Source organism: Onychostruthus taczanowskii, unplaced genomic scaffold, assembly GCF_017590055.1.
Source record: "Onychostruthus taczanowskii isolate IOZ18803 unplaced genomic scaffold, ASM1759005v1 scaffold64, whole genome shotgun sequence".
Lineage (NCBI taxonomy): Eukaryota > Metazoa > Chordata > Aves > Passeriformes > Passeridae > Onychostruthus > Onychostruthus taczanowskii.
In genome coordinates this window covers 1,990,344-2,014,711 of record NW_024504122.1, presented here as the reverse complement: position 1 = coordinate 2,014,711, position 24,368 = coordinate 1,990,344, and the positions used below count along the sequence as shown (strand labels likewise).

Genomic DNA, 24,368 nt, shown 5'->3' with positions numbered 1-24,368 from the left:
TCTGATGGAAAGGCTGTCTCATCAAACACTGCAGGAACACGACACAGAATGGAATCAATGATTGGGGAAAACCAGGAGTGTTTGTTTCACCAAGCTACAGTGACAGGAATGTGACTGAAATGGCACATACCTCATCAGCAAGATGTGAATGATGGAGGGCTGTAGAAAAATGGGTTTCAGAAATTCATCTTCTACACGCTTCAGTCCTGCTGACACTGATCTTGAGCTAGTCTTTTCCTTTACTTGTGCCTCAGTTTTATTTTTGCACAAGAGGAATGTGCAGTTGCTGCAGAATGATTGAAACTGTCATGTTTCCATAGCATTGCCCTGCAAGTATGGTAACTGTAGCTCACTTCCACAGGAAGGCTTAGGAGCTAATGCATTTAGGTTTTAGGTCAAACTATCAAATTTAAATAAGCTACTTCATTATGGGGCAAATTCTGAAATTCTTTCTAAAACAACTAGTATTTTAGATTAAGAGTTTTACTTACATGAAATAGTGAGATGCAAACAAAGTGTACTGAGAAGAGGCTTGCAAGTGTTTTGGATAACCATGTAAAATTTATCATTGTACAATACATGGTAAATACTGTGAGTATGAAATTAATTGTGATAAGTCATGTAATGCTTCATTAAAATCACATAAAGTACCTTGTTAAAAATAAGCAATGCATGCTCACCTAGTCAGGTTTGAGGGTTTTTTCTCCTCTTTTATATTCTAATAAATAAATACTTGTGGATATCAAGTTTATTCACAGTGCACTGAGAAGGTCATTTTAGCTTAAGAGCTACTCTGGTAGTACAACCCTTGTGGTTTTGGTAATTCACCCCATGCCAGAAGCTGCAGACTGTTCTGGCAATCAGCTGATGCTGTGTGTTTGTGGGCTTGCTACAGACTGCATTTCTAGATTAGTGGTGGGATTTCTGCAGGATTTCAGAAAGTGGGGAGAAGGTGACAGGGAAGAAATGAAATCATGATTTCAGATGAAGCAAGGATCTTGAAAATTCATATCCTCTCAGAAATGATCGCCCGTCCAGGGAAAAATAATCTGTATCAAACAGTGACGGTGATCTGAGTTCTTAGGATTTTAAGAATTATGGATATGGGACTGTAACCAACCTGCCACAGCTCCCTCATTAAAAAAGAGTAACTGCAGCTTAAGGCATATAGAGAATTGGTTCATTTTAACGTGGTTTTTCTGTGGGTTTTTGTTCAGTTTTGGTGTTTGGTTTTATTTAATTTTTACAGTTTTGCAAATTTACCCTACGAATTGTACTTTGATTTGAGAACTGGCTGCTAATTAACCCTATCATTGTATTTCAGGGAAGAACTGCTCATGCTGAAGGAGAGACAAAACTATAATGAGCTATAATGAGTTGACTAAGGGCCAGCTTCATGACTGTTTGGAGGAAAGATATTTTGAAAACGTTCCATCAAAAGGTAAGATTTTTTAAATCAATAGTGCTGAATCTTCAATGGAAGCATAATACTGATTGCCTGAGGTGAAGTGACTCTGAGAATTGATGCAATTCACATCTTAATTAACTCTTGAACCAAGAGACAGAAAGTTGCATCTCTTTTGAATGTTGTAAAATGTAAAGATGTAGCAATTCCTAGCTGTCTTCTAGGATTAATTTTTTTATGCCAGTTTACTTGTTATCTCGGTAGGAGTTTTCCTGGCGAAGAGCACAGTAGTTTAGCTGTTAATCTGTAAATACCAAACCTTTGTGCTTGCATTGCATATTTAGGATTGTATTGTAATGTATGTTTTAGGAGAAAAAGTTGTCTGTCAGGTTTGCTTAGGTAGGCATGAATGCCTAATTCACTGGGAGGCAACGAGATGGAATCCTAGGTTGTATTTCCACGTTGCACAGATCTCTAATGTGGCAATCTTGTTTTGAATGGGTCAGGTTGCTTTGGTTTCAGGCAGTCTAGAATAAGTTAAACTGAGCAGACTGAAGAAATGAGGGGAACAAAAGGGAGATTAAGTATGAAGGGTTGGCTTCCAAGACTGTGTAAAATTAGTATAACAACTGAAAGTTGTATAGTTTAACATCAACTCCCCACACTTTGTCGTGGGCTGCCATGCAACACACAGAGTACACAGCACATGGGTGCAGTGAGGAGAGTGATCAAAAAGAGGAAAACCAAACAGTGCTGTTTTCTCTTTTTAAAGTAAGTCTTTCTGTGTACTTTCCAGAGCATCATATACCATCCTATTGCTGTCAGTTTTGTGAGAGTGCTGGGTATTTTTAAAGAGTTTTCATCTGCTTCTAGAGGAGAAAGCTGACAAATCACTAAACCCACGTTTGGGTTACAGAGGAAACTGCTGTCTCCAAGTCTGAGAATCCTTGCTGCTAGGGTTGGCATTCTCATGGGACGATTCCTAATAATAAACTGAGCCAGCTTCAAAAACTAAATTTAAGTAATAATCAACGAATAAGTAATGCTGAATTAATTGCTTGTTATATCAGTAGCAGTTAATTAAAATATCAGTGAAAGCTCAGAAAAACTGACAGCTACTCACTGAAATTTCGTGTGCCACAAACTGCTCAGTGCTGTGTATTTCTGTGGAACATGCATAGAAAGGAAATGGTTCATATGACTGATTAGCTGGCACAAGTGCTATGCACAAATGTCTCTGCTAATATTATAATCCCTGTGAAATAGTGACTAACCTTCTTAAAGAGTATAATAATTCCAAAAAATTTCAGTGGCCTCAAAACCTACACAGATTCACAAGCTGAAAGTGTTGAACAAATAGGTATGACTCAACTCTAATTAACATATACCCAAATATGTTTGAACAGATTCAACTGTAACAGTCTTTTGTTACCTCCTATATTTGCACACCAATTTAAGGTCTGCACTTCTGAGTAAGGCCAGTAGCAATTGATCTGCAGTGAAGCGAGCAATGTACAATGTGGAGTCCCAAATGGTACACACATGTTTGGAGAAAAGGAGATTATTAATACTATTGAAATACCAATCAAAGTGCTTCAGCAGGCACCAGGCAGCTGCAAAACATTTAGGGACACCTCAGGAATTCCCTTGAGCAGAAGTGAGACAGGAAATAGTGAGAAGCTGAATAAAGTAGCTGAAGAAAATGCCTTTATTTAAAAGAGGAATGGATTCAAAAGAAGTTCAGCTCATTCCAGTGCAGAGGATATCAAAGAAAATAGATTATGAATAATCTAAAAAGGAAAGGAAATATTGGATACAGAAAACATAAATTTCAAAATTGAAATTTAAAACTTTCTTTCACATTATCTGGAACTTTGTGTTCAAAAAGTAAGTTGCTAGTTGTGATGGTTAATTGAGTTCAAAGGTAATCACTCCTGCCTGCTTACACAGTTATGTATGGAAAAATGCCATTTAGTCATCACATTAAATTTAGGGAACTTCACCTTACAAGTCTGTTCATAGTGATGAGCCAAATTTTTGCTCAGTTTGTTTAGTACCTGTTCATTTTCAGAAGAAATTTGGCAATGTTTTAACAAATGCTAGTTGAGTGACTGCTTCGATAGTCTTATATTCTGAGACAGGGTGAGTTTGGGACCAGAAAACGTTCTAAGCAGCAGTCCTTTAAGTGTGCTGGCGGAGCTGTAGGGTGCGGTGAGCCAGGGCACAAAGACTGTAAGTACCAAGAGGAGAGCTGCAGCCACTGCCATGGCAGAGTGCTGAGGAGCCAAGGCAAAGGGCTGTGTCCGTGTCCTTGTGATTACCCGCGACTGCAAGGTGCTGGCAGTCGTCTTGAACAAGCATCCAGCAACTATTCGGAGTGTGAGCTCCCAGTGTGCTGATCTGGCATCCTCGTGGCAAGTGTGAGTGGGTCACTTGCCAAGAAACAGCCGTGCTTTGGGGTTTTTTTAGCTTTTACCCAGTGAAGCAGGCAGGGTGTGTGGGATGGTGCCTTTTAAACAGGAGGGCTGGAAGCTGAAACCAGAACATTCCGTGGCAACTGGAGAAAGTTCTGAGGAAAGTGCTGTGAGAGAGGCAGGACCCCCCTCCCCCTGCCTAGAGGAGAGACAAAGAACAGGCAAGGAGGGAACTGAAATAGGAAGCAGGAACCATATCAGGAGGCTGGGGGCTAAAAGAAAAGCAAATTAATAAACCACTGGGGGAAAGGCACACAACTGTCCAAAGCCACTAAGAAAGATAAGCAAATTCCAGATTCTTTAGCTGCTCCATGTCTGTGTGTGCTTGCAGCCTGGCTAGTGAGTTAAACATAATCATTTTCCTCACTGTAGCAAGTACAACTTGTGTGTCTGTGGCACACAGACTTAAGAGAATATGAGCACTGTGTTATCTATATAATAGCGTGTATTTAAGCTGGGTTTGTCAGCATTGCTACCACTCCGCCTCGAATTTCTCAAAGTATATGTTCATATCAGGGTGTTCGCACACATAGTGCGGTAATAAAAAGTTACTGGTAATATTCTGACTGCAGTAGAGACAAACAGTTCTTATGGAAAGCAGAAGAAATCTGGTGTACAGGCTGAGGGCACTGTGTGGCCTTAAGTGTTAATGTAATATTTTGAAAGTTGGAAGCTTGGTGCGCTCATTTGCACATCAGTACCCAGAATGCTTTTTCAGTTTCACCACTATTTAATTCAAGTGCTGGGTTTGAGCTTTTGGAAGGCTCTGTAGTTTGTGATGCCCTCACATGCGCCAAGTTCACTATTTTCCACAGAATAGTTTAAGTGACGATATTAGATAGTGAATAGGTGGTCCAAGCATTCTTAATTAGGCTTGATGTTACAAATGTAAAAAAGTGTCCTTGAACACTTTTTTTCCAAGCGTCGTCTTTAACAAAACAAAGAACTCTGTTTGGGGAATGTGTGTGTGTGTGATGTGGGGGGGGGGGGGGGGGGAGAGATGTTTTTTCAAAAGTAGAGAAGAATTCCTCTCTCTGAAACAGAAAGCAGATTTCAGATGCAAATGAATAACGAAGATGCTGAAATAGCAGCTCTTCATAGGGAGACCTCGAGCACACGGGGAAGATTCAGCACTAGGACAGTCCAGGCAACCCCGCGCAGTGAATTCGGCAGTGCATTTCGGAGCGTTTAACCTGGGCCCGGGGAAGGGTAACTTAAGGGAGCGGGAGCCTCGCCGCGCTGGGCGTGGGGCGCTCCGGGCGCCGTGGGAACCCCGGGTGCGCGGGAGGGGCTCCGCGGGCAGCAGCTTCCCCAACATGGACGCACTCGGGGCTCTGAGGTGCCCGTGCCTCCCGCAGCCCCCGGCCCGCGGGTACCGCTTCTCCCAACCGCTCCCAAGGGGAGGGCATTTTCGCACTGGAAGAATTCCCGCTGTACCCCTTCCCTCCCCCACAATGCCGGCGCCTCGCTCCTCTAGCGAGGCTGAGAGTTGATCGTGTACGGGGGTTGGGGGTGAGAAATGCAATGAAAGACCGGGGGGAGGCCGGTCTGCGCTGCAGCCCCTGGCCCCTCTGGGATCGGCTCTCCTCAGGCGAGCCGAGGAGGTGGGGGCCGCTCTGCGCCTCTGCAGCTCCGGGAGGGTTTGCATTGGACGATTCGCGCCTGGGGAGGGGGGAAGGTTGCCTGCAGCCCCCCCCGCCGGCCCCTCCTCCTCTCTCCAGCGGGAGGGGGGTCTCGGGGGCGAGCTGCAGCCCGGATATTTGGGGGAGGGGGCGAGCGCAGCCCCACCACCCCCGTGAGCAGCGGGGGGGGGGCCTCACTGCCGGCTCGGCATTGGAGGATCGGTGCTGGGGAAGGGGGAGACTGCAGCCCCCAGCCCCCGCGGGCGGGCGGGGTGGGGGCCGGCCTGCTGGCTCTGGCTGAGGATTGTTGGTAATAACATGGCGTGGGAAAGAAGAAGAGTGGCTGGAGGGGGGGTCTCTGTGAATAGGGTGGGGGTCTTCTCGTCCAAAGAAGAGAGGAAAGTTTGCGGCGCCGGTGGTGAGGGTGCGTCGAAGCGGGCGGGGCCCGGACCGGGGCCGGCGGCGGCGGCGCTTGGTCGGGGAGCAGCAGCCGGGGGGCCCCCGCTGGATTTTTGTAGGGGGGGTGGTATCGCCCCCTCCTTCTCCTCCCCCCAGGGGTGAAAGTGCAAGAGGAAGTGCAGCCGCTGCCATCTTTCCTCCGCTCCAAACACACAGGGACGGACGGAGCCGGCAGCCCGGAGCCGCCGCCGGACCCCCGTCCCTCCCGGCTGCAGCCGCCGCGCCGCGCACGCCCCTTCCCGCGGCGGCTCCGCGGCCGCAGCGCCTCGCGGGCGGCCCGAGAGCGCGCGCGCCCCCTGCGGGCGCCGGCGGGGCGGCGCAGCCCCCATGGAGCGGGTGAGCGAGGCCGCCGCCTGCGGCCCCTCGTCGGGCTGCTACACCTACCAGGTGAGCCGGCACAGCGCCGACGTGCTGCACAGCCTCAACCAGCAGCGCAAGAACGGCGGCCGCTTCTGCGACGTGCTCCTACGCGTGGGCGACGAGAGCTTCCCGGCGCACCGCGCCGTGCTGGCCGCTTGCAGCGAGTACTTCGAGTCGGTGTTCAGCGCGCAGCTCGGCGACGGGGCAAGTGGCGGCGGCGGCGGCGCGGAGGGGAGCGCGGCGGAGGCGGCGGCCGGCGGGGCTGCGGCGGCGACCGGCGGCGCCCCCGGGGGCGGGCGGGAGCTGGAGATGCACACCATCAGCTCCAAGGTGTTCGGAGACATCCTGGACTTCGCCTACACGTCGCGCATCGTGGTGCGGCTGGAGAGCTTCCCGGAGCTCATGACGGCCGCCAAATTCCTGCTGATGCGCTCCGTGATCGACATCTGCCAGGAGGTCATCAAGCAGTCCAACGTGCAGCTCCTCGTGCCCCCCGCACGCCCTGACATCATGCTGTTCCGTCCGGGTGCCGCTGACCTCGGCTTCCCTCTTGACATGACCAACGGTGCCACTTTGGCACCCAATGGCAACGGCATTGCTGGCATGCCTGAAGATGAGGCCACGCGGGCTGCGCTCAGCGCTGCGCAGTCCTCCCTACCTGTCCTGCAGGGTGTGGACCGCCTGCCCATGGTGGCAGGACCTCTGTCCCCACCGCTGCTGGCCTCACCCTTCCAGAATGTTGCTGCTAGTGGCCCCACTTTAAGCACCAAGAGGGGCAGAGGGCGTCCCCGTAAAGCCAATCTCTTGGACTCCATGATGTTTGGTAGCCCAGGGGGCCTACGAGAGGCTGGTATCCTGCCTTGTGGTCTCTGTGGGAAAGTATTCACAGATGCTAATCGTCTTCGGCAGCACGAGGCTCAACATGGGGTGACAAGCTTACAGCTGGGCTATATAGACATCCCACCCCCACGACTGGGTGAAAATGGTGTTCCTGGTCAGGATGACCCTGACGCGCCTCGAAAAAGAAGCAGGACGAGGAAACAGGTGGCATGTGAGATCTGTGGCAAGATTTTTCGGGACGTGTACCACCTGAATCGGCACAAGCTGTCACACTCTGGCGAGAAGCCTTACTCTTGTCCGGTGTGTGGCTTGCGGTTCAAGCGAAAAGACAGGATGTCCTATCATGTTCGATCGCATGATGGCTCTGTGGGAAAGCCCTACATCTGCCAGAGCTGTGGAAAAGGCTTTTCCAGGTAAGAGAGTGCTGCTATGGACCATTGACACAAACAGAGACCTAGGAAGCTGACTTTCTTATCCCTTGGAAATGTACTTAGAATAGTTTGACTTCCACTTCAGAATGTTTCAAGGAATGAGACTTCCATAATTTCCTCTGAGATGCTATTCTGCAGTCTCTTGGAAGGGTTTAAAAGTAATTAAGACCTTGAACTGGGAGTCAGCTGGCTTCTGGCTAACATTCCCAGCTTTGTCCCAGAGTTGCTGTATGCGTGTCCTTGGGCGAATCAGTTAGTCTCTGCCTCAAATGACTCTTCTGTGAAATGGGTATTGAAATAATTACCTGCCTCACAGAACTGTCTTGAGATCGCTGATGTGTAGGTAGCTTGAAGGTGCTGTTGAAGTGCAAAATAATAGATCTCAAGATTATTATTTTTCTCGTATCCATTTTAAATTTTCTTTTTCTTAACTTCCCTTCGTTTCTCTTAGTTCGTAATGTTTTTTATCACCCAAATGTGAAGGAAGAGGTGAGATTTCAAAGGCTGCAGCATCAAGTGTCTTTTAATACATGATCTTTGTGTCCTTTGGGTTTACATCCTTCTGAAGGGGATCCTGTTTCTGCCCTGCAACATACGTAAGATCTGTGCATTTAATGTTGCTGATTTTTTGTTGTCGCTGTTTGTGGGAGCTAATTTAATAAGTAGTTTGGTACACGTAGTTGTGTTAGTGGTATCTTGTAGTCTTGAGTTAATGAATTCGAAACTTTTTTGGAAGTTTGCCACTCGCTTTGAGTGTAGAAGTAGTGGGGGGGAGGGGGATGTACTCTGCTATTTCTGTACCAGCAGTCGGTTTTCTACAGCAGTTGATTTGCTCTGACGCGAGGGAAGGACTTGAGATCTGAAAACAAATCAAAAGGCCACCAGGCTGTGTAAATTGTGGCATTTTGCCCCTGCTCTCTTTCTGATAGAGGGACTTTATGTTATTGAAATAAATTATGAAAATGCAGCCCCCCCCCCTTTTTCTTTTAAATTGCCAGTAATTAGGGATGCATCTTCATAAGGACTGCAGATTGAGTGATGGAAGGTCACAAAAATGAAAATTTCATCTGTGGCTAGAAGTGAAAGTACTTTTCTTATTATAGCACTACCCGGGATTGTGTGCCAAGTTTTATTGTTTTTACTGACACTTAAAGATTTCTGCTGTTGCTGTATGAAAGGCTTTTGTCATTAAGGGGAAGTGAGACATACACGTTGAGTTCTTATTTTCCTCAGTAAGTTAATGTGAACAGGTGGGAATGCTGTTATAAAAGTTAACAACAAAACCGTTTGCGTATCTGTAAAACCGAAGTATGAATGAAAACTAGAGACTCTTAAGTTTCAGTGTTCACTCTTAGGAGCAGCCAAAGGAAGTTGGAAGCGTGATGTCTAATTTTAGTGTCCTTTCCTGGATTCAGTAGCTCAGCACGTGAGGTTGCTGGGCTTGAGGTACCCAGAAGGACCCCAACCAGTCTGTCCGGTTACACCGCTCCAGCCCAGCGCTGGAGCATCGGGTTTAGGACCCCCCTGCAAAGTCCAGCCTATTTTCTGTCTGCAGTGCGTGAATTCCATCCCGTGCCCTCTCATTGGTGCAGCTGGGAAGTTGGGGGAGGAGAGGGTGGAGAACTTGTTTCCAAGCAGTTTTGGTCTCATACAATGAAAAGCTTTCTTCCCACTAGGAGAAACTCCCACCAGGACAAGCTGCAGCTCTTCAGTCCTTTCTTCTTCCAAGTAGGCTTTGCTGGTTGTGAAGAACGGTCTAACTTTTTACAGTAAAAATTTGCTCTTCCATTGCACTTTCTAGTTGGAATGCTCAGAGTGCTTTATTTGTATTAATGCAGTCTCCCTACCAAGTTGTAAGTTAGGAGTATTTTTCATCTTGCAGGTGGAAAATGTGTCACAGCAACAGAGTTTAGATAGTCTTTTTGCAAGAGGTGCTTAAAGTTGGCTTTCTACATCTGTGTTTAGGACATAAACCAAAAGGGTGTGATTTTCAAATATTCAGCAAGTATGAATCAAAGTGCCCTGATTGTTAAGATCTAAATAGGATTTTGGATGGGGACTTGCAGGTTTGAAAATCATAACTTGAATTTCCTGTTTCCTCTGATCATTCAGTCATGATTTCTTCCTGAGAAAATGCTGCCTTTTTAGCAGGTTGCAGAGGGTGCATAACAAGGTAGAGTCCCAGTTGTTGGCAATCTGGTTCTTGGAAAGCTAAGTATCACTACAATTGTCACAGATACAGCACTGGGATTTTTTTTTGTTTTTTTTTACATTTTTTTTTTTTCATGTTAAAATTGTAACTTTATTTTTAGTATTTGTTTTAAGTGTGCTTATGTGTATTTTCCTTTAAGGCCAGACCACTTGAATGGACACATCAAACAGGTGCATACCTCAGAGAGACCTCACAAGTGTCAGGTAGGAGCCGGAGGGGTTTAGACTGGTGTTGTGGGTAATCTTTGGCATTGCATTTATGTGTGCAGACAGTTTTGAAATACCAGTAGAAATACCATGTATATGTGATTTGGGATGAATGTTTGTAAAGAACAGTGTTCCACAGTGACATCTGCTTTACATCCCTCCCATCCCCTCTCACCTCATCTACAGCTTTGGTCCTCCTGCCTCTCCCCATTCTACCACGTGCTCTTCCCTACTGTGCTGTCCCAGTCTCACCCTGCATCTCTTACCCAGCCGCCCGGGCTTGGAGTTGATGTCACTGATGATTCCCTCCATTTTGTTAATTGCAGTTGTTGCCATCAGGAGGCTCCAATGCTGACTTCGTTTTTTCAGAATAACTTTAAAAAAATTAGTAAATTGTAGTTATCATGACTTGTCAAGATACTGTTTTTTAAAATTGCATAGCCTTCAGAACATTGCACTGAGCAAAATTGGAAGCTTTTTTTATCTCAGGGAGAATATGAATAATGACATCACAATATCCTTTGTTGTACAATGTCATAATGTTGTATATAGTTTTTATAGTTAATAAGGTTTGAAAGATCAAATGAAGGAAGATATTTTGTAATCCATTTATAGAAAGATTTAAAAGGTGCCTGGAAGTATCAATTAAAACAAAGTTGAGAATCGCTTCCACCATCACACATTGCCATCAGAGAGATGTTGGGCAAACTTTTAAAACAGTTGTTGGGCTAATAATAATCTCCATGCTTGGCTTCTGAAGAAAGATTTAATATTTATTTCAAGAAGATGAAGCAAGATTGTATTTTTTTTTCTTTTGAGGACAGTGAAGGTTAGAGGATTTTTTTCTTCTAAAATATTTAACCACGTTTTATAAACCTAGAAAATCCTACATGATTGCTGCCTCCTGATCTGCATTGTTGCATGTTTTGACACACCTATATTTCCTTCAAATTGTGAGAGTTTTGAAATATTTTCTAATTTTAAGAATCCTGAGAAGTTTTCCAGACATATGGAGCCATCTAAAGGTTTCTGTTGACATCCATATGATCTGTGAAAGCCCAGCACGTTTGAAAGTCAGGCCGTAGAGCTGTCACATTGATTTAACTGTGTCCTGCATAAAGCCTTAGATTGGCTCAAGTGTCTCGAGATGATTTATGGGTACACATTTATACAAATCAGAAAATTCCACTCATAGAAAGAATTCACAGTGTGGGGACAGCAAGAGGTCTGTGGATGAACTGATGATGAATGTTTACATCCCAAAATGAACAGACACTCATCAGTCTTCTGCTAGTTGATACCAAGATTACTGGATGAACACTGTTTACAGATAACATGGATTGCTACGAATTGTCCTTTGCCAGCTGATGACTGATCATTCTTTTATAATTTACCATTGATTGAAGAATATTAAATACTAACTTTTGGTGAATCAGAGGATACACTAAGAGCTCAGAAGTAAAGAAACATGGAAGCTAAGATGGCACACCCGAGCTCAGCTCCATTTCCTTGCACACATGTATTTTGTGATAGCAGCTTCCAAGAACAGTCTTTCTTACTGTGTATCTAAAGTGTCATAATACTGTATACTGTTTATTTCAGTTAAAAGGTACAGGCTGTAGACTACAATCATCAAGACAGAGTTGAGATTGTCCTTCAGGCTTGGGTTGTTCTTGATTTTTGATTGCTTAGCCCTGAAGAGTTAATTTTTTGTGAATCTTAAGGAGCGGAAAATTTGTTAGTGACGTTTTGTGTCTTTGCAGAAAATGCTTTGCAATATCCTATCAGATTTAGAAAGTCTTCTTGAATATGCACAGATCTGCTATACATTGTAGAAACCACAGAAGGGATGTAGTCACTGAAAACCTGTTTCAGATATAAAAACTGATGAATAAATTGATGACATTCTCCCTGTGACTATCTCATAATCAGTTATGGATCTGTTCCATTATATGTATCTAACACAGGATCTGGCCACCAAGAAGGAAAATAGCTTAATATTGGCATGTTGTTTGCCCATTTTCCCTTCCCTTTTTCCATTGATTTTATTTGGCAGATTAGCTCTTCCTGAGAGCAGCCTGAAAAGCACTGAGCATCCTTTTTGAATCTGTTCAGTACCCGTTGAAAATTCCTGTTATTGTCATGCTTTGTTTATGTTTACTGGAAAAGAGAATTACTCTGTCAGTAAACAGCAGAGCACTCCAATCCTCTATTGTAATGGCATTTTTGGAATTTGTGCTCTGTTATAAACAAACTGGCCATTTACCTGAGCTCTTAGGTATCTTTGCAAACTGGTGATATATAATGTTTTGTTGGTGTGGCATCACAGTACACTTTGGAGTACCAAAACAAAAGTGGGGAGATGTCAACCCAACTTCAGAAAAAATGAAAGTATGAGAAACAGGACAATTTTAAGCTGAAGATCCCTGCAACAGCAATAGTTTTCAGTGCTCAGTTTGTAATTCTGCACTCATTCCCCTAAAATAATGGCTGTGCTTCACAGATCTTTCACAAGTATCCTAACTTCCAGCACCTCTAGCACCTGATGCCAAAGTCTTGACTCCAGCTTTTTCATTACTGTTAAGACAGACTCAGATTAGGGCATATCTCCACAGAGCCAAAGCAGCTGAGAAATCAGATCCAAGAATTTGCTTTGGTGTCCAGGCAAATGGCACTCTGGATCCTTCCCCTGGATTGTTGCACTGGTGAATTGATACCTTTTTTCCCCAGTCTGACAGTTGAGTGCTGGCTGTAGGAGAAGGAGTGAGTCAGTTTTATGGCCAGAATGGGGCAGCTCATTTACTGACCCCACGGGATGGGCTGAAGCTGTTGGCTTTGGCGCGTCGATGTGTGAAAGTCAGGCTGCAGTTTGGGAGCAAACAGTGATCTGAAAATCTGTGGACATGAAAGAACAAGGGGAGAAAACTGAAGTTTGCTCCTCTCCGAGACAAGTCAGGTTGTTCATCAGGCAAATTAAATAAAAAAGAAAAATGTTGGTTAAATTAAAGCACAACTAAATTGGCATCCCAAGTCCAGTGCGTATCCCATTGATTTCAATGCAGAATGAGTTTCTTCCTGTCCTAATTTCTCTTACTTCCTGCCTATTAGCAGGAAAATGGCAGCCACCATGGAATAAGCTCAGAGACATCCACATCCATAGAAAAGTTGAAACTTCAAGAGGTATTTCTTAAACAATGTTTTTTAAACTTTATATATTCTTTTTGATCTATTTATATACCTGTGCAATGTTTGATAGGAAAGCACTGGAGAGTTTTCTTCTATGATTAACAATTAATGACAAATACTTAGCACTCATTTAGCACTTCACATCTTTCATAAAATAAAACTTTTTTTTCTCTATATCTTTTATAAATATTAACTATTTGAATATTAACTTTGGGATTTTCTTTAACCCTAGTCCTGTCTCCCATTGTTATGATTCAGCTAAACTGGTTCTTGCTTTCTCCACTGGACTTAATTATTGTTTTTAAGCTTTGTTGCAGATATATTTATTATATAGCTTATCCAAAGGTGAGCTTTACACAACTCAGCAGCAACAGTGAGAAATCAAACACATAAATTATTATATTGCTTTTGCCTAAGCTTTCAACTTGCTAAGTTCACTGTGGGATAGATTTGGTTTTACTTCTGGCATCGCTGTATTTATGTGATTTGTCTTTGGTCTGCTTCTCATTGGCTAAAGCACTCCCAATGCTTGGGTATGGACCTTCCTGTGGCTCTATAGCTTTAGAGTTATTGATGATGGATCTCTTGGCTGCCATTGTTGATAGTCTAGTCATGTATCTTTAGTTGATACCCAGCAGATTGATTAGTATCAGTGCTGCAATCCTGCCTTGAGTGCTTACCTCTAAGAACGCTTTAGTAAGTGAAAGCTGCACCTGTTTTGCTCAGTGCTGTGTACTGAGATTACAAATGAAGAGAAATCTTTCATGTTCAAGAATTTGCCTCTTAAACCTCAATACTTGTAATTTATAAATCTTTGTCTGGTGGGCCTAGTTAAACTGTGTATGTCACAGAAATCCAGATAATTTTACTGTTGCCTTTTCAATTTCATTAAGTCCTGATCCTCTGGGGTGTTAAGTCTTGTACTAGCTGCAGAGCAGCCTCAGCTCCATGGGAGTTTTCTACACTTAAGCATCTCACAGGATCAAATGAGTGTAAAGCCTGTTGAAATTGATAGGTGCTTTTCAGCTGCCTTCAATGGTTTTTGGATTAAGCTCTTGATTAACTGAATTTTATGTAATTACATTATCCTCCTCTGTATTATCAGTTCCACTTACTTGAGTTATAATTTTGGAATTTTACTAAGATTGTTACTTTAACAAGTCTTATCTCTGTTAAACAGTGGTTTAATTACACACTGATATTTAAAAATACAGCTTATACCCAGTTCCCAAGACAGTGAATGGCCTCATGTTATTTCTTTGGTGGTTCTGGTTATATCTCTTAAAACTGTGATATTTTATACGAAGTTGGTATAAACAAAAACACTGTTCACTCTTGAATGTCACTGCTCTGGCTTGGTCTGGTCGTTCTGATGTGTGTTTGCTTTTGTTTCTCCTCTTACGCTTGTGAAATGGTTTAGACTATAACTAATCCCTTGTGCAGCATATTGCTGGTGATTTATTTCCCTTCACACATTAGAGACAGAGCAAGCCTTTCAGAACTGGCAGGCCACTAGAACAGGCTGTGGGCACAGCCTGCCTGCCTGCCCATTGCTGGGGTTATAAAAATGGGAGGGAGCCTTCACTTATCATACGGATTTCAGCTGGAAAGGCAAACAGAATCAATATTATCTTATGCCAAATCAAGCTTGTTTTGTGGCAGTAAGTGGAATATGATACCTTGACCAGGGGTAAGTTAAAGCAGATTACAATGTCATGCAGTTATTTTGATATCTGCTCAGTTTTGAGGCTTCACTTCTACGGTTTGTCTGCACTGCTGCTGTGGGATACCAGGACGACTCTTCTACTGTCTCTCGTCATGTTGTCATCCCAGATAATTCTGTGATCCTTTGTTTGTATGTCTTCACACTCCAAAAGAATTCTGTGTACTGTAGTTAGATTTATCTCATCAAAGAGTAGAATTTAGGCAAATGACAAAGAGGACATTTGAGTGGTTTAAAGTGATTGTAATGGCTCAGTGAAATGGCAGAACTTATTGTAAACAGAGCAAAGTGGTTTCTGCTATTTCTTCCGTTAAATATTACTTAAAATTTTAGTATCTTCATCCTCAGAAAGGAGTAAAACCTTACAAGTCTAACTTGGTGTGAGTTTTACTGTCTGTAGTGTGTCAGAGCTGTTTTCTTGCTGCTTTAATTCTTTTGAGTAGTAACATTATGTCTTGTGCAATGAGTTGGTTTGCTGAATTTTTTATCGGGGGAAAAAGGCTTCTGCATCATGTCATTTTTTGTGTTCGCACAGTATCTAAGGTATTTACTCTAAGGAATACTAAAAATATTCAACAATGTCAGTGCTGTTAGCAGAGCTGATGAGTCACATGGTTCTCATTATACCTGCAGACTTGTAATGCTTCCTTTGCCACTCGTGACCGGCTGCGCTCACACCTGGCCTGTCACGAAGACAAAGTCCCGTGCCAGGTGTGTGGGAAGTACTTGAGAGCAGCATATATGGCAGATCACTTGAAGAAGCACAGTGAAGGACCAAGCAACTTCTGCACTATCTGTAACCGAGGTAATGAAGAAACTATTTTTTTATTCCACTGGGATGGGGCAGCCCTCGAGGGAAGCTGTAAGGCTGCGTGACTCTCTGCAACAGGAGGAGGTTGTACCCTATTTGTGTACGTACTCTGCTTTTTCTACTGAGTACCTAACCCTGAAACTGCTGGAGTACAGCTCTGGCCTTTTCACATGGCAGATAGTTCCCAAAGAAACACAGTTTAAATCTGAAGCAAATTTTATTTGCTAAATAGCCAGATCCCTATACAATAATCATGATAAGTTGCCTTATGTTGCTGCTGTTCAACATACTTTTTTTTTTTCTATACTTGATTAGACTTGAGCCCTTGCAGTCAGTTTGGAAGAAGAATGTTTTTGTGTCTTTGAAATGCACATCAAGTTGAGAATCATACACTAAGCATAAATCTACATTGTGTTACTAACTCTTACTTAACCTCCTGGTGCAATAGAGTCAAGCTGCTTCTCCCTCTTAATTGCTTTGTACTAGTATACATTTCTAAAACATACTTTGTAAAGAGCACTAGAAGTGTGGTTTTACCTTTATTTGTACAAATACAGCTTTTCACAGTTGGAAGGGACCCGTAAAGATCACCAGGTCCAATTCCATGCTCCGTGCAGCCCTATGTAAAACTAAGCCACATGACTAAGCTTGTGAAGCTTTTCCATCTCTTTGTGGTACTCTTCAGTTGGAGAGAGGTGGAAATTTAGGCTTTGCAGGATGTAAGGCAAGCTGGAAAAATTATTTTGACTTATTGGTGTCTTTTTTTGAGGGATTAATTCACAACTTCAAAATGCCTTTTTGGCTCACACATGTATACATGGCTAGTAGGTGTTAGAAGAGATTGCTGCTGTGTTTTGGGATTTTGTTTTTTCTCATGGGTCTTTTTTCCTGACATGTTCTTTTTTCTAGTTTAAGAGAGGTGAAATCTTTTGAGAAAATAAAGCTCTTCTGTGTTTAATGTGCAGACTGTACAGGGAGCTTATAGAGTTGATGAGTAATGAGACATTAAATTGCAAGGGAAGTGTTTCCTAGTTGAACAGTCTGTAAATCCTGAAAGTGATGTTATCACTGTGAATGGAAAAGGCATCTGGGTTGAAAATCTTCACGTTTTGAAGCTCCGGGTAGATGGTGTGAAATGAAGCTTGCCCTCCTTTTCAGCTGAAGGCCTGGCTTCTGAAAAACAGCTTAAGCTTGTCCCGATTCTTTTTGTGGCAGCAACATGGAAGATATTGTTTGAGATCCAGGTGCTGTCCTGCTCTCCTTCCGTTGAACATAGTGCCAAACAGAAACTCAGATGGGTTGGGAGGAATTGTCTTGTTTCCACGATTTGTAAGCTTGAATTTCAGCTTGACTACCACTGGATGTCACTGCAGCTCTTTGGAAATGGAGCCAGTGTGACAAAGACAGACCCGGCATTCAAACAATAAAATGACTGAGTGGTTTATTCACATTTTACAAGTCTAAATGTACAGTGGGAATTTAAATAAAATATATATTTCTCTGTAGAAGGATAGGGAACCTGTTGTACAGCAAACTTTAAGCAACTACTTTCTTCTTACAGTTTGTGTATTTCATGGGGGTTGTCAGAATTGTCTGCTGTGAATTTCAGTTTGCATCAGGATTTTAAAAATGTAATTATGAATAATAAATAATGTTAAATTTCATAGGAAGTGTGAAAATTCATAGGAATGGTAAGCTACAGACTGGATTTGTCAAACAATTGTGTTGTAAACTCATTTTTTATGCTCTTAAGTTTTGATTATAGATTTATTATCAATGACAGTAGAATTTTTACTCTCGGGTGTTCTAGAATCAAAGTATAATGTTCATTGTTTTAAATAATTATTTTTTAAACTGTAGAGCCTGGCAAGATGAAGTCTAATGGAAAATTTCTGGATTAGAAATATCTATTTGATAGGCATTGGTGTAGTCAGAAGCCACACACAGTAACCTCATCACAGCTGTGCTATGGCTGAGGTGTTTGTGCAAAGAGAGTTTGTTTATTCTTCCCTTGGCTAATGTGCTGATGTATTTTTTAACTGAAACTTAGCTGGTTCTGGATATAGTAATTGTCAGCCTCTGGATATAGTAATTGTCAAGCAAGAATACTCTACAAGCTCCAGCTGCTTGTGGAGAGGATTTTGGATGCTGGCCACTTAAAAAAAAAGTGGATGAAAAGGTGACATTGCTGGTGTTAAAGACAGACTCCCTCAGTTTATCCCACTGGACTGAAGGCTTTTCTGTGGAACTTAATGAAGTGTCCCATCTTGTTTTAAAGGTTTAATGGCTTTAGGAGATAGGGGTGGAACTCGGTACCTGGCAGAAAGCAGTAGCCAGTAGTTTGCCATGTCATGTGGTTCATTTGTTTATCATACTTGTGTCTTTTACAATGTGGCAGTATAATTTTAAAAAACTACCAGCTGTGATTTGATGTTTTTTCCAGGTTGTTTTCTTACTCCAAGTCTTTATGCTTAGAGTAATCATGGTAGTAATTAAATCTTGTTAAATCAGGGAAACAGTGAAGTGGTTCTCTGGGAGTTGATGTTGTTTCTTTTTTTTTTTTCCCTGGGATTTTGGGGTTTTTTTGTTTGGGGTTTTTTTTTTCCTTTTCTTTTTTGGTTTGGTAATTTGTTGTTGTGGGGTTTTTTTCTTAAAGAATTTGTCTAAAATGTGCTTAAAAAAACTAATCCTCAAGCCTCACATTTTTAGACAAATTCTCTTTAATCAGTTTAAATAAAGAAGATATGCTCCTGTTGCATTGTTACACAATCTGTTACCATCCTTAGGAACTTTATTTGCTTGTGTGGGCTTTTTCAAAGTATTCAAGAGATTAATGACTTTGGTACTTAGTAATGACACCTGCAACTCAGAAGTTTGGGGTTGTGTTTCAAAAACATGCACATTGTTTGTTTCACAGAATCAAATTAGTTAGGAAAAGGGTAAATATTCAAATCACAAATGAGAATTTCCCCCCCTGCCCCCCCACTGCTGAGTTCTTGCATATTTCATGAGGGACAGAGTCCAGTAAATAAAGACACATTCTCCTCATGTTCCAGCTAAACCCAAATTAAAATTTTTGAACAAGGAGCATCCTGCAATTATTGCTGTAGTTTATCTCCTTATAGATACTATCCAAGAGATCAAGGGGCAGGTCCCATTGGTCCCATTTATATAAAGGAGTTATCCTGCAATTATTGCTGTAGTTTATCTCCTTATAGATACTATCTAAGAGATCAAGGGGCAGGTCCCATTTATATAAAGGAGTACATTTCCTCTCTATGCATGTTTTTAATATTGGTTCTTCTGGTATGAAGAAATAACCTGTCTTGCAAAGTGGAGAGATGTGTATGAGTAAAGCAATAAATACATTCCTGCTCTGAGAAACACTGCCACTTTATCCTCTGGATTAGTCTGACTTTGCTCTGAAAGAGACTTAAGAGTGAAGGATTATGGTCTATAAACCCCCATCTTCCTAGGACAGGCATTCATAATTAAAGTCTGGTGGAGATAAAAAGGCCAGTGCTAAGTGCTTCAGGAAAAAATCAGGATGAAAACGCCCCCAAAAAGTCTCCTTTAAACAGCTTCCCATGAAACAGTTGGTATTCTTATGGTTTTGATGGAAGTTGATGACTCACATGTTCATGTGCCAAGTGCATAAAGGGGAGCTAACACACTTTGCAGCAGTTTTCATTCTATAAAACAATGTACTCTGCAAATAGAACTGCAGAGTTCAGTAAAAATCCTGTGTGCAGAGATGACAAGTTCAGATTTTCCTGTGTCAGTTGTGGTGTAGAAAAACACTGAATACCTGCATTGTAGTCCTTTTTTAATGGTTGGCAGTGAGATTTTAATGCATTGCTGCATCAAAGAGGTTTATCTCAGCATGCATGTGGTTATTGGCCACATGTGTGAAATAAGGAAAGTACCTCACCGGTGGAAGTGTCACCATTATATCTGTACACTGTGCCCTTTTCTCTAGCAGTCAAAGACTGGTTCTTTCAGGTCTACAGTGAATTTTTGGTATTTGTAAGAATACATTCTCTTGCTGCCCAGTGAGATTTTCAGTGCAGCGTTTTGTGTCTGAGGGTAGGTCTTGCATTATTTCAGAGGATAATATCTTTACATTAATTCCATGAATGACTTGGCCTTGGTGATTCTGCTCCATTGTATTTTGAGAGTCATATGTTCTTGGTTTCTCCAGTTGTGATGTATCTACTTTCTGTACTTTTATCTTCAGCTCAGGGGTCCACAGTAACTACCTCTTGTTCGTTCTCAGCAGCCTGCCCCTTTTTCCTTCAGCAGGTTGCTGTGGAGTTCTTGCTTTGCAGGTCCTGTATATATAATTCTTAATAACCTCTGGATAATAGTCAGGGTAGAGGGATATTCTTTGTGCTAGGCATAGGGAAATCTAGTGTAAAGCCACATTCATTATTAAATTCAGCACCTGAAACTAACAGCTGCAGTCAGAAAATCCACCCCAGAGAGGTGTGTAGTGTTTGGTTTGCAGCATTCCTAATATATTATTATATATCACCAAATGTAAATGCAGTTATATCACTATAAAAATGGCTTTATGGTAGAATACCTACTCATATTTTAAGGAAATTATTGTTATGAAAGTTTTCTTGCAAGGACTTGTGCTGTAAATGCTATATTGGTTTAAAGGAATCTAGGGCTTGGGTTTTCTCTCTCCAGAAAGGGAACCTGCAGCTCTGGGTCTGTGATGCTGAACCTCGTGTTATGTTCTTAGTTGTTAGTGGAAAATGTTTCTAACATGAAAGTGCCACAATACTCTGTTCAAAGTATAACAGAAAATTAAGCTGGTTGGTGGTGGCAGCTTTACCTCTGTAGGAACTCTTTAAAACTCTGTCCTCCTTGTGCCTCGTATATGGTCCAAATGTAACTGCAGTAAATCTTCCTGAGGTTGAATTGGAAAACTTTCCAAAGTATATGTGAGATACTTCATTGCACTAAAGAAAAACTACACGAGACTTAAAGAAGCATTTTAAAAAGCACATGCACAAATGTAAAAAATTGGTTTGTTCAGAAATCAATTGTTTGATATATATGCTTTTATTTTCAGTGTTTGGCGCTTATAGATCAGAGCTAATCAAAATACTGAAATTTATTTTTAGTCTTTTTGTTAACTGTAGACAAAATATGAATTCTAGTATATTTTTTTAAACTCAGGGTGAGCTGACTGCAGGAAATTTTTTTTTTTTAAAATTACTATTGAGCAAAAGTGTATAACTTAAAAAGTCAGTAGTTTCAGCTTTCTGCCTTCTAGAAGTCACTATAAGTGCTATAGAAACCTAAGGGAAAAGCACACTAAACCAACAAGGGTTGTTACTAAATAGCATTCCTTCAGATCTTAACAGCACAAAATCAACTAATTGGAACTATCTTCCAATGTATTATCAGGTGAAAAAAGCATTTTTAATTAAAATAAATAAAACAGCAGGAAAATGGTGAAGAGACATGGGTGCCTTTTTGTATGATGTCTCTTCTGCCTTTTTTCCCAGAAAGTTTCATGTCACCTGCTAGGTTTGCTTAGACAGAATTTGTTTTTAAGGAGGCTGTTCTCTCTTTGTGACTAACAAAAAGCAAGCTGAGTCTGATGAAAAGTGTGCATTGCTTTACTGCCTGAGGATGACAGGACTCCTACGTGAGCATGTCAGAGGGAACTGGTGGAGCAGCAGCTTTAAAATAGGGAGCAGGAGCAAGAGAAAGATTAAAGGAACAGGGAAGGCAGATGTGTGTCTTTGCTGGTGGCAGGATCTCATCTCCTTTTATCTTGTTTAGGTTTCTCCTCTGCCTCCTACTTAAAGGTCCATGTTAAAACCCACCACGGTGTTCCCCTTCCCCAGGTCTCCAGGCACCAGGAGTCCATCCCGAATGGGGGAGCAGCGTTCCACTGCGTCAGGACCTATGGCATCAAAGGCAAGAGACTCGCTGCTCTGCACCTTGCTGCTCTGTGCAGAACTTTGTGTTGTGGGGTGTTGGGCTGGGCACGAGAAAGGGGAGGGAGGAAGGACAGGGAAATACTGGAGAGAAGCTTAGGGAGATGCAGAGAAATTCCATAGCATCACGTAGGATGTAATACCTGTCACTGGATAGCCGATTTAACAAGTCTAGGGGAAGGAAATGGACACAGAAGAGTATGTAAAGCTTTGGCAGCTTCTTCAATTTGGAAGATTGAAAAAGCTGTTAGTTCATCTTGACCCTCTTCCTTGGAGCAGTCAGCATCTGAATTTTGCCTGAGGGCAAATTTGTTAGTCCCACTGCACTTGAATCTCGCGTCAGTCAAACCCTGTTTCTGGTTTTGCTAGGAGCCGTACTGTACATGCAGCCAGCTGTCTGTAGCTAAACTTACACTTCTAAATGCAGTTGTTGGGGAGAAGACGTGAAGGGGGATAATGGTACTGGTGCTTTCTTGTTTTGGCATTCATTTAACTTGGTGGGGGGGAATAAAAGGATGTTATTGTAAGCATAGCTGAGGAGTACTTAACTTCTGAATAAGTAAAGCAGTGTGTTTACCTGTGTAGAATAGTTTTTTGCTTCTTGGTTTGAGCTGTCAGTATTCCTGGTGAAAGTGAAACATCAGAAAATTCTTCAAAGCCATGGTTGTCCTGTTTTTTTTCTTGCCCAGGAGAACACAGCGGGCTGGGTTAAACAAACACTATGCCAGCAGAAAGCTCAAGTTGTGTAATTTTTTCTGTTGAAGTCTTGATAGGGTTACTACAGAAGCCCTTTAGTTTTGGGTGGTGTGCTGACTTAACAAGAGGTTTATTCCAGCTCAGTGGTGTATTGATTTCATGCATATCCTGTTGGGTTTGTAATGCTGAGTCCAGAGCAAATCTGTCTTTTGGGTTGTGCCAAGTGGTTCTTTGGTCTCTTAGAGTTAATAGTAGGTACAGCCTGTTTGTATTCAGAGACTCCTTTAGTGAGCGCGTCTGGGTTTCTCACGCTCATTCACAGGCACTGAGCAAAAAAGTGTGGACAGACTTCCTTGGCATAATGCCAGAGGAGAATGGGGAAGACTCCAAACATACCAATGGCTTTGCCAGGAAATATATTCAAATAACTTAAATAACATCCCTAACCTCTCTGCTATTTCACACTGCAGTATTCAAATATAGAACAATTTTAGGTTGTGAAGTTAACTTCTAAGGGTGTTGCACTTGTGAAAAAGAGTTCCTTGAGACTAAATGGAATTGCACTTACTAAATTGCAGTAGCTCACTGCTGTTTTGCTGAGTGTTTCCAGGTTTCTTCACATCTTGCTGCAGCCTGTTGTACTTCTTGAAGTTTCTAGGCTCTCCCCCAAAGTATCAACGGCATTTCAGAAGTGTGCAAGTGAACTATACAGTTGAAAACTCATCATTAGGTCCATCCTTTGTAGTGTGTGAGGTGTAAACATTGTGAGACATCCTTGGGATTGAAGAAGTGTTATATGAACTAGGGACCCGTATGGTTGCATTCAGTACCATGGCAAATCCCTAATGAAACCCCAGCTGTTGCTCTGATAGCAGCCTGGTGGTTTGGAAAGGGGACCTATGCTCAAGGGCTTTAGGACATGAGGGATTGGATGTTAAGTGTGTATTGTTCTGTTGTGACAGGCATTAATGTGATCAGGTGGTAACCAATTAACTTATTTTAATGCATGTTAAATATCTTCCTTTAGGAGCCAAGATTCTGAAAACTTCTCTCTTTTCTTTTTCCCGTAGAAGGCCAGAAATGTTCACATTCGGACCCGATTGAGAGTTCTGATTCATATGGAGACCTCTCTGACACCAGTGACCTCAAGACTCCTGAGAAACAGAGCACCAATGGGTCCTTCTCGTGTGACCTGGCAGTCAGCAAAAACAAAATGGAGATGGAAGGAGAGAAGAAGTACCCGTGCCCCGAATGCGGCAGCTTTTTCAGATCAAAGTCTTATCTGAACAAACACATACAGAAAGTGCACGTCAGAGCCCTTGGTGGCCCACTGGGGGACCTGGGTCCTGCTCTGGGATCCCCCTTCTCACCCCAACAGAACATGTCTCTTCTGGAGTCGTTTGGGTTTCAGATCGTCCAGTCAGCATTTGCATCATCCCTAGTGGATCCAGAGGTCGACCAGCAACCAATGGGGCCAGAGGGGAAATGAGATCAGTTGGATCTTAACAAAGCAATGCAGCAGTCTGGCTATAATGATAAGATGCTGTGAATGAAAGAGGAAATAATGAAATTTGGTTCTATAGCTGAGAATTTTTTTATTCATTTTAGCTTCCTTCTTTGTCTCATGCCCTACCCCACCTTTAAACCTTCACTGGGGAGAGGGAGAAAATGCTTCTTTAGCTGATAAATTACAGAAGATGGTGGCCTTGAATAGGAGACATGACCCAAAACAAATGGAGCTTTAGAGGCTGCTGGTGGTGTTTTCTTTGTGTTCTTTGAGAGTAATCAAAAGTTACCAGCACTGGTCTGAGAATGAGGCAGTCTTAGTGATCAAGGCACCTGGGGAGCTGCAGCTACAGGGAGCTGTGATTTTGTTCTCTCTCTATTCCCCTGCCCTCCCTAAACTCCCCCAGAAAAACAGTAAGTTTAAAAAACAGACCCATTATTGAATATAACATTAAGTAAAATGCCCCATGGTTCCTA

At 42.4% G+C, this 24,368-nt stretch overlaps 1 protein-coding gene across 3 annotated transcripts; it reads left to right on the top strand.

Moving 5' to 3' along the window:
* The first annotated feature begins 6,287 nt into the window (after nt 1-6,287).
* PATZ1 (POZ/BTB and AT hook containing zinc finger 1) lies at nt 6,288-23,874 on the top strand. 3 transcript variants are annotated; one of them, XM_041420464.1, is made up of 6 exons: nt 6,288-7,573; nt 9,943-10,006; nt 13,118-13,189; nt 15,552-15,723; nt 21,532-21,669; nt 23,456-23,874. In XM_041420464.1, exons 1-6 carry the CDS (start codon nt 6,288-6,290, stop codon nt 23,872-23,874), a joined length of 2,151 nt encoding a protein of 716 aa, XP_041276398.1. The 3 variants fall into 3 exon arrangements, with proteins under 3 accessions (XP_041276398.1, XP_041276399.1, XP_041276400.1); XM_041420465.1 differs by lacking the exon at nt 13,118-13,189; XM_041420466.1 differs by lacking the exons at nt 13,118-13,189; nt 21,532-21,669.
* Nucleotides 23,875-24,368: the final 494 nt, after the last annotated feature.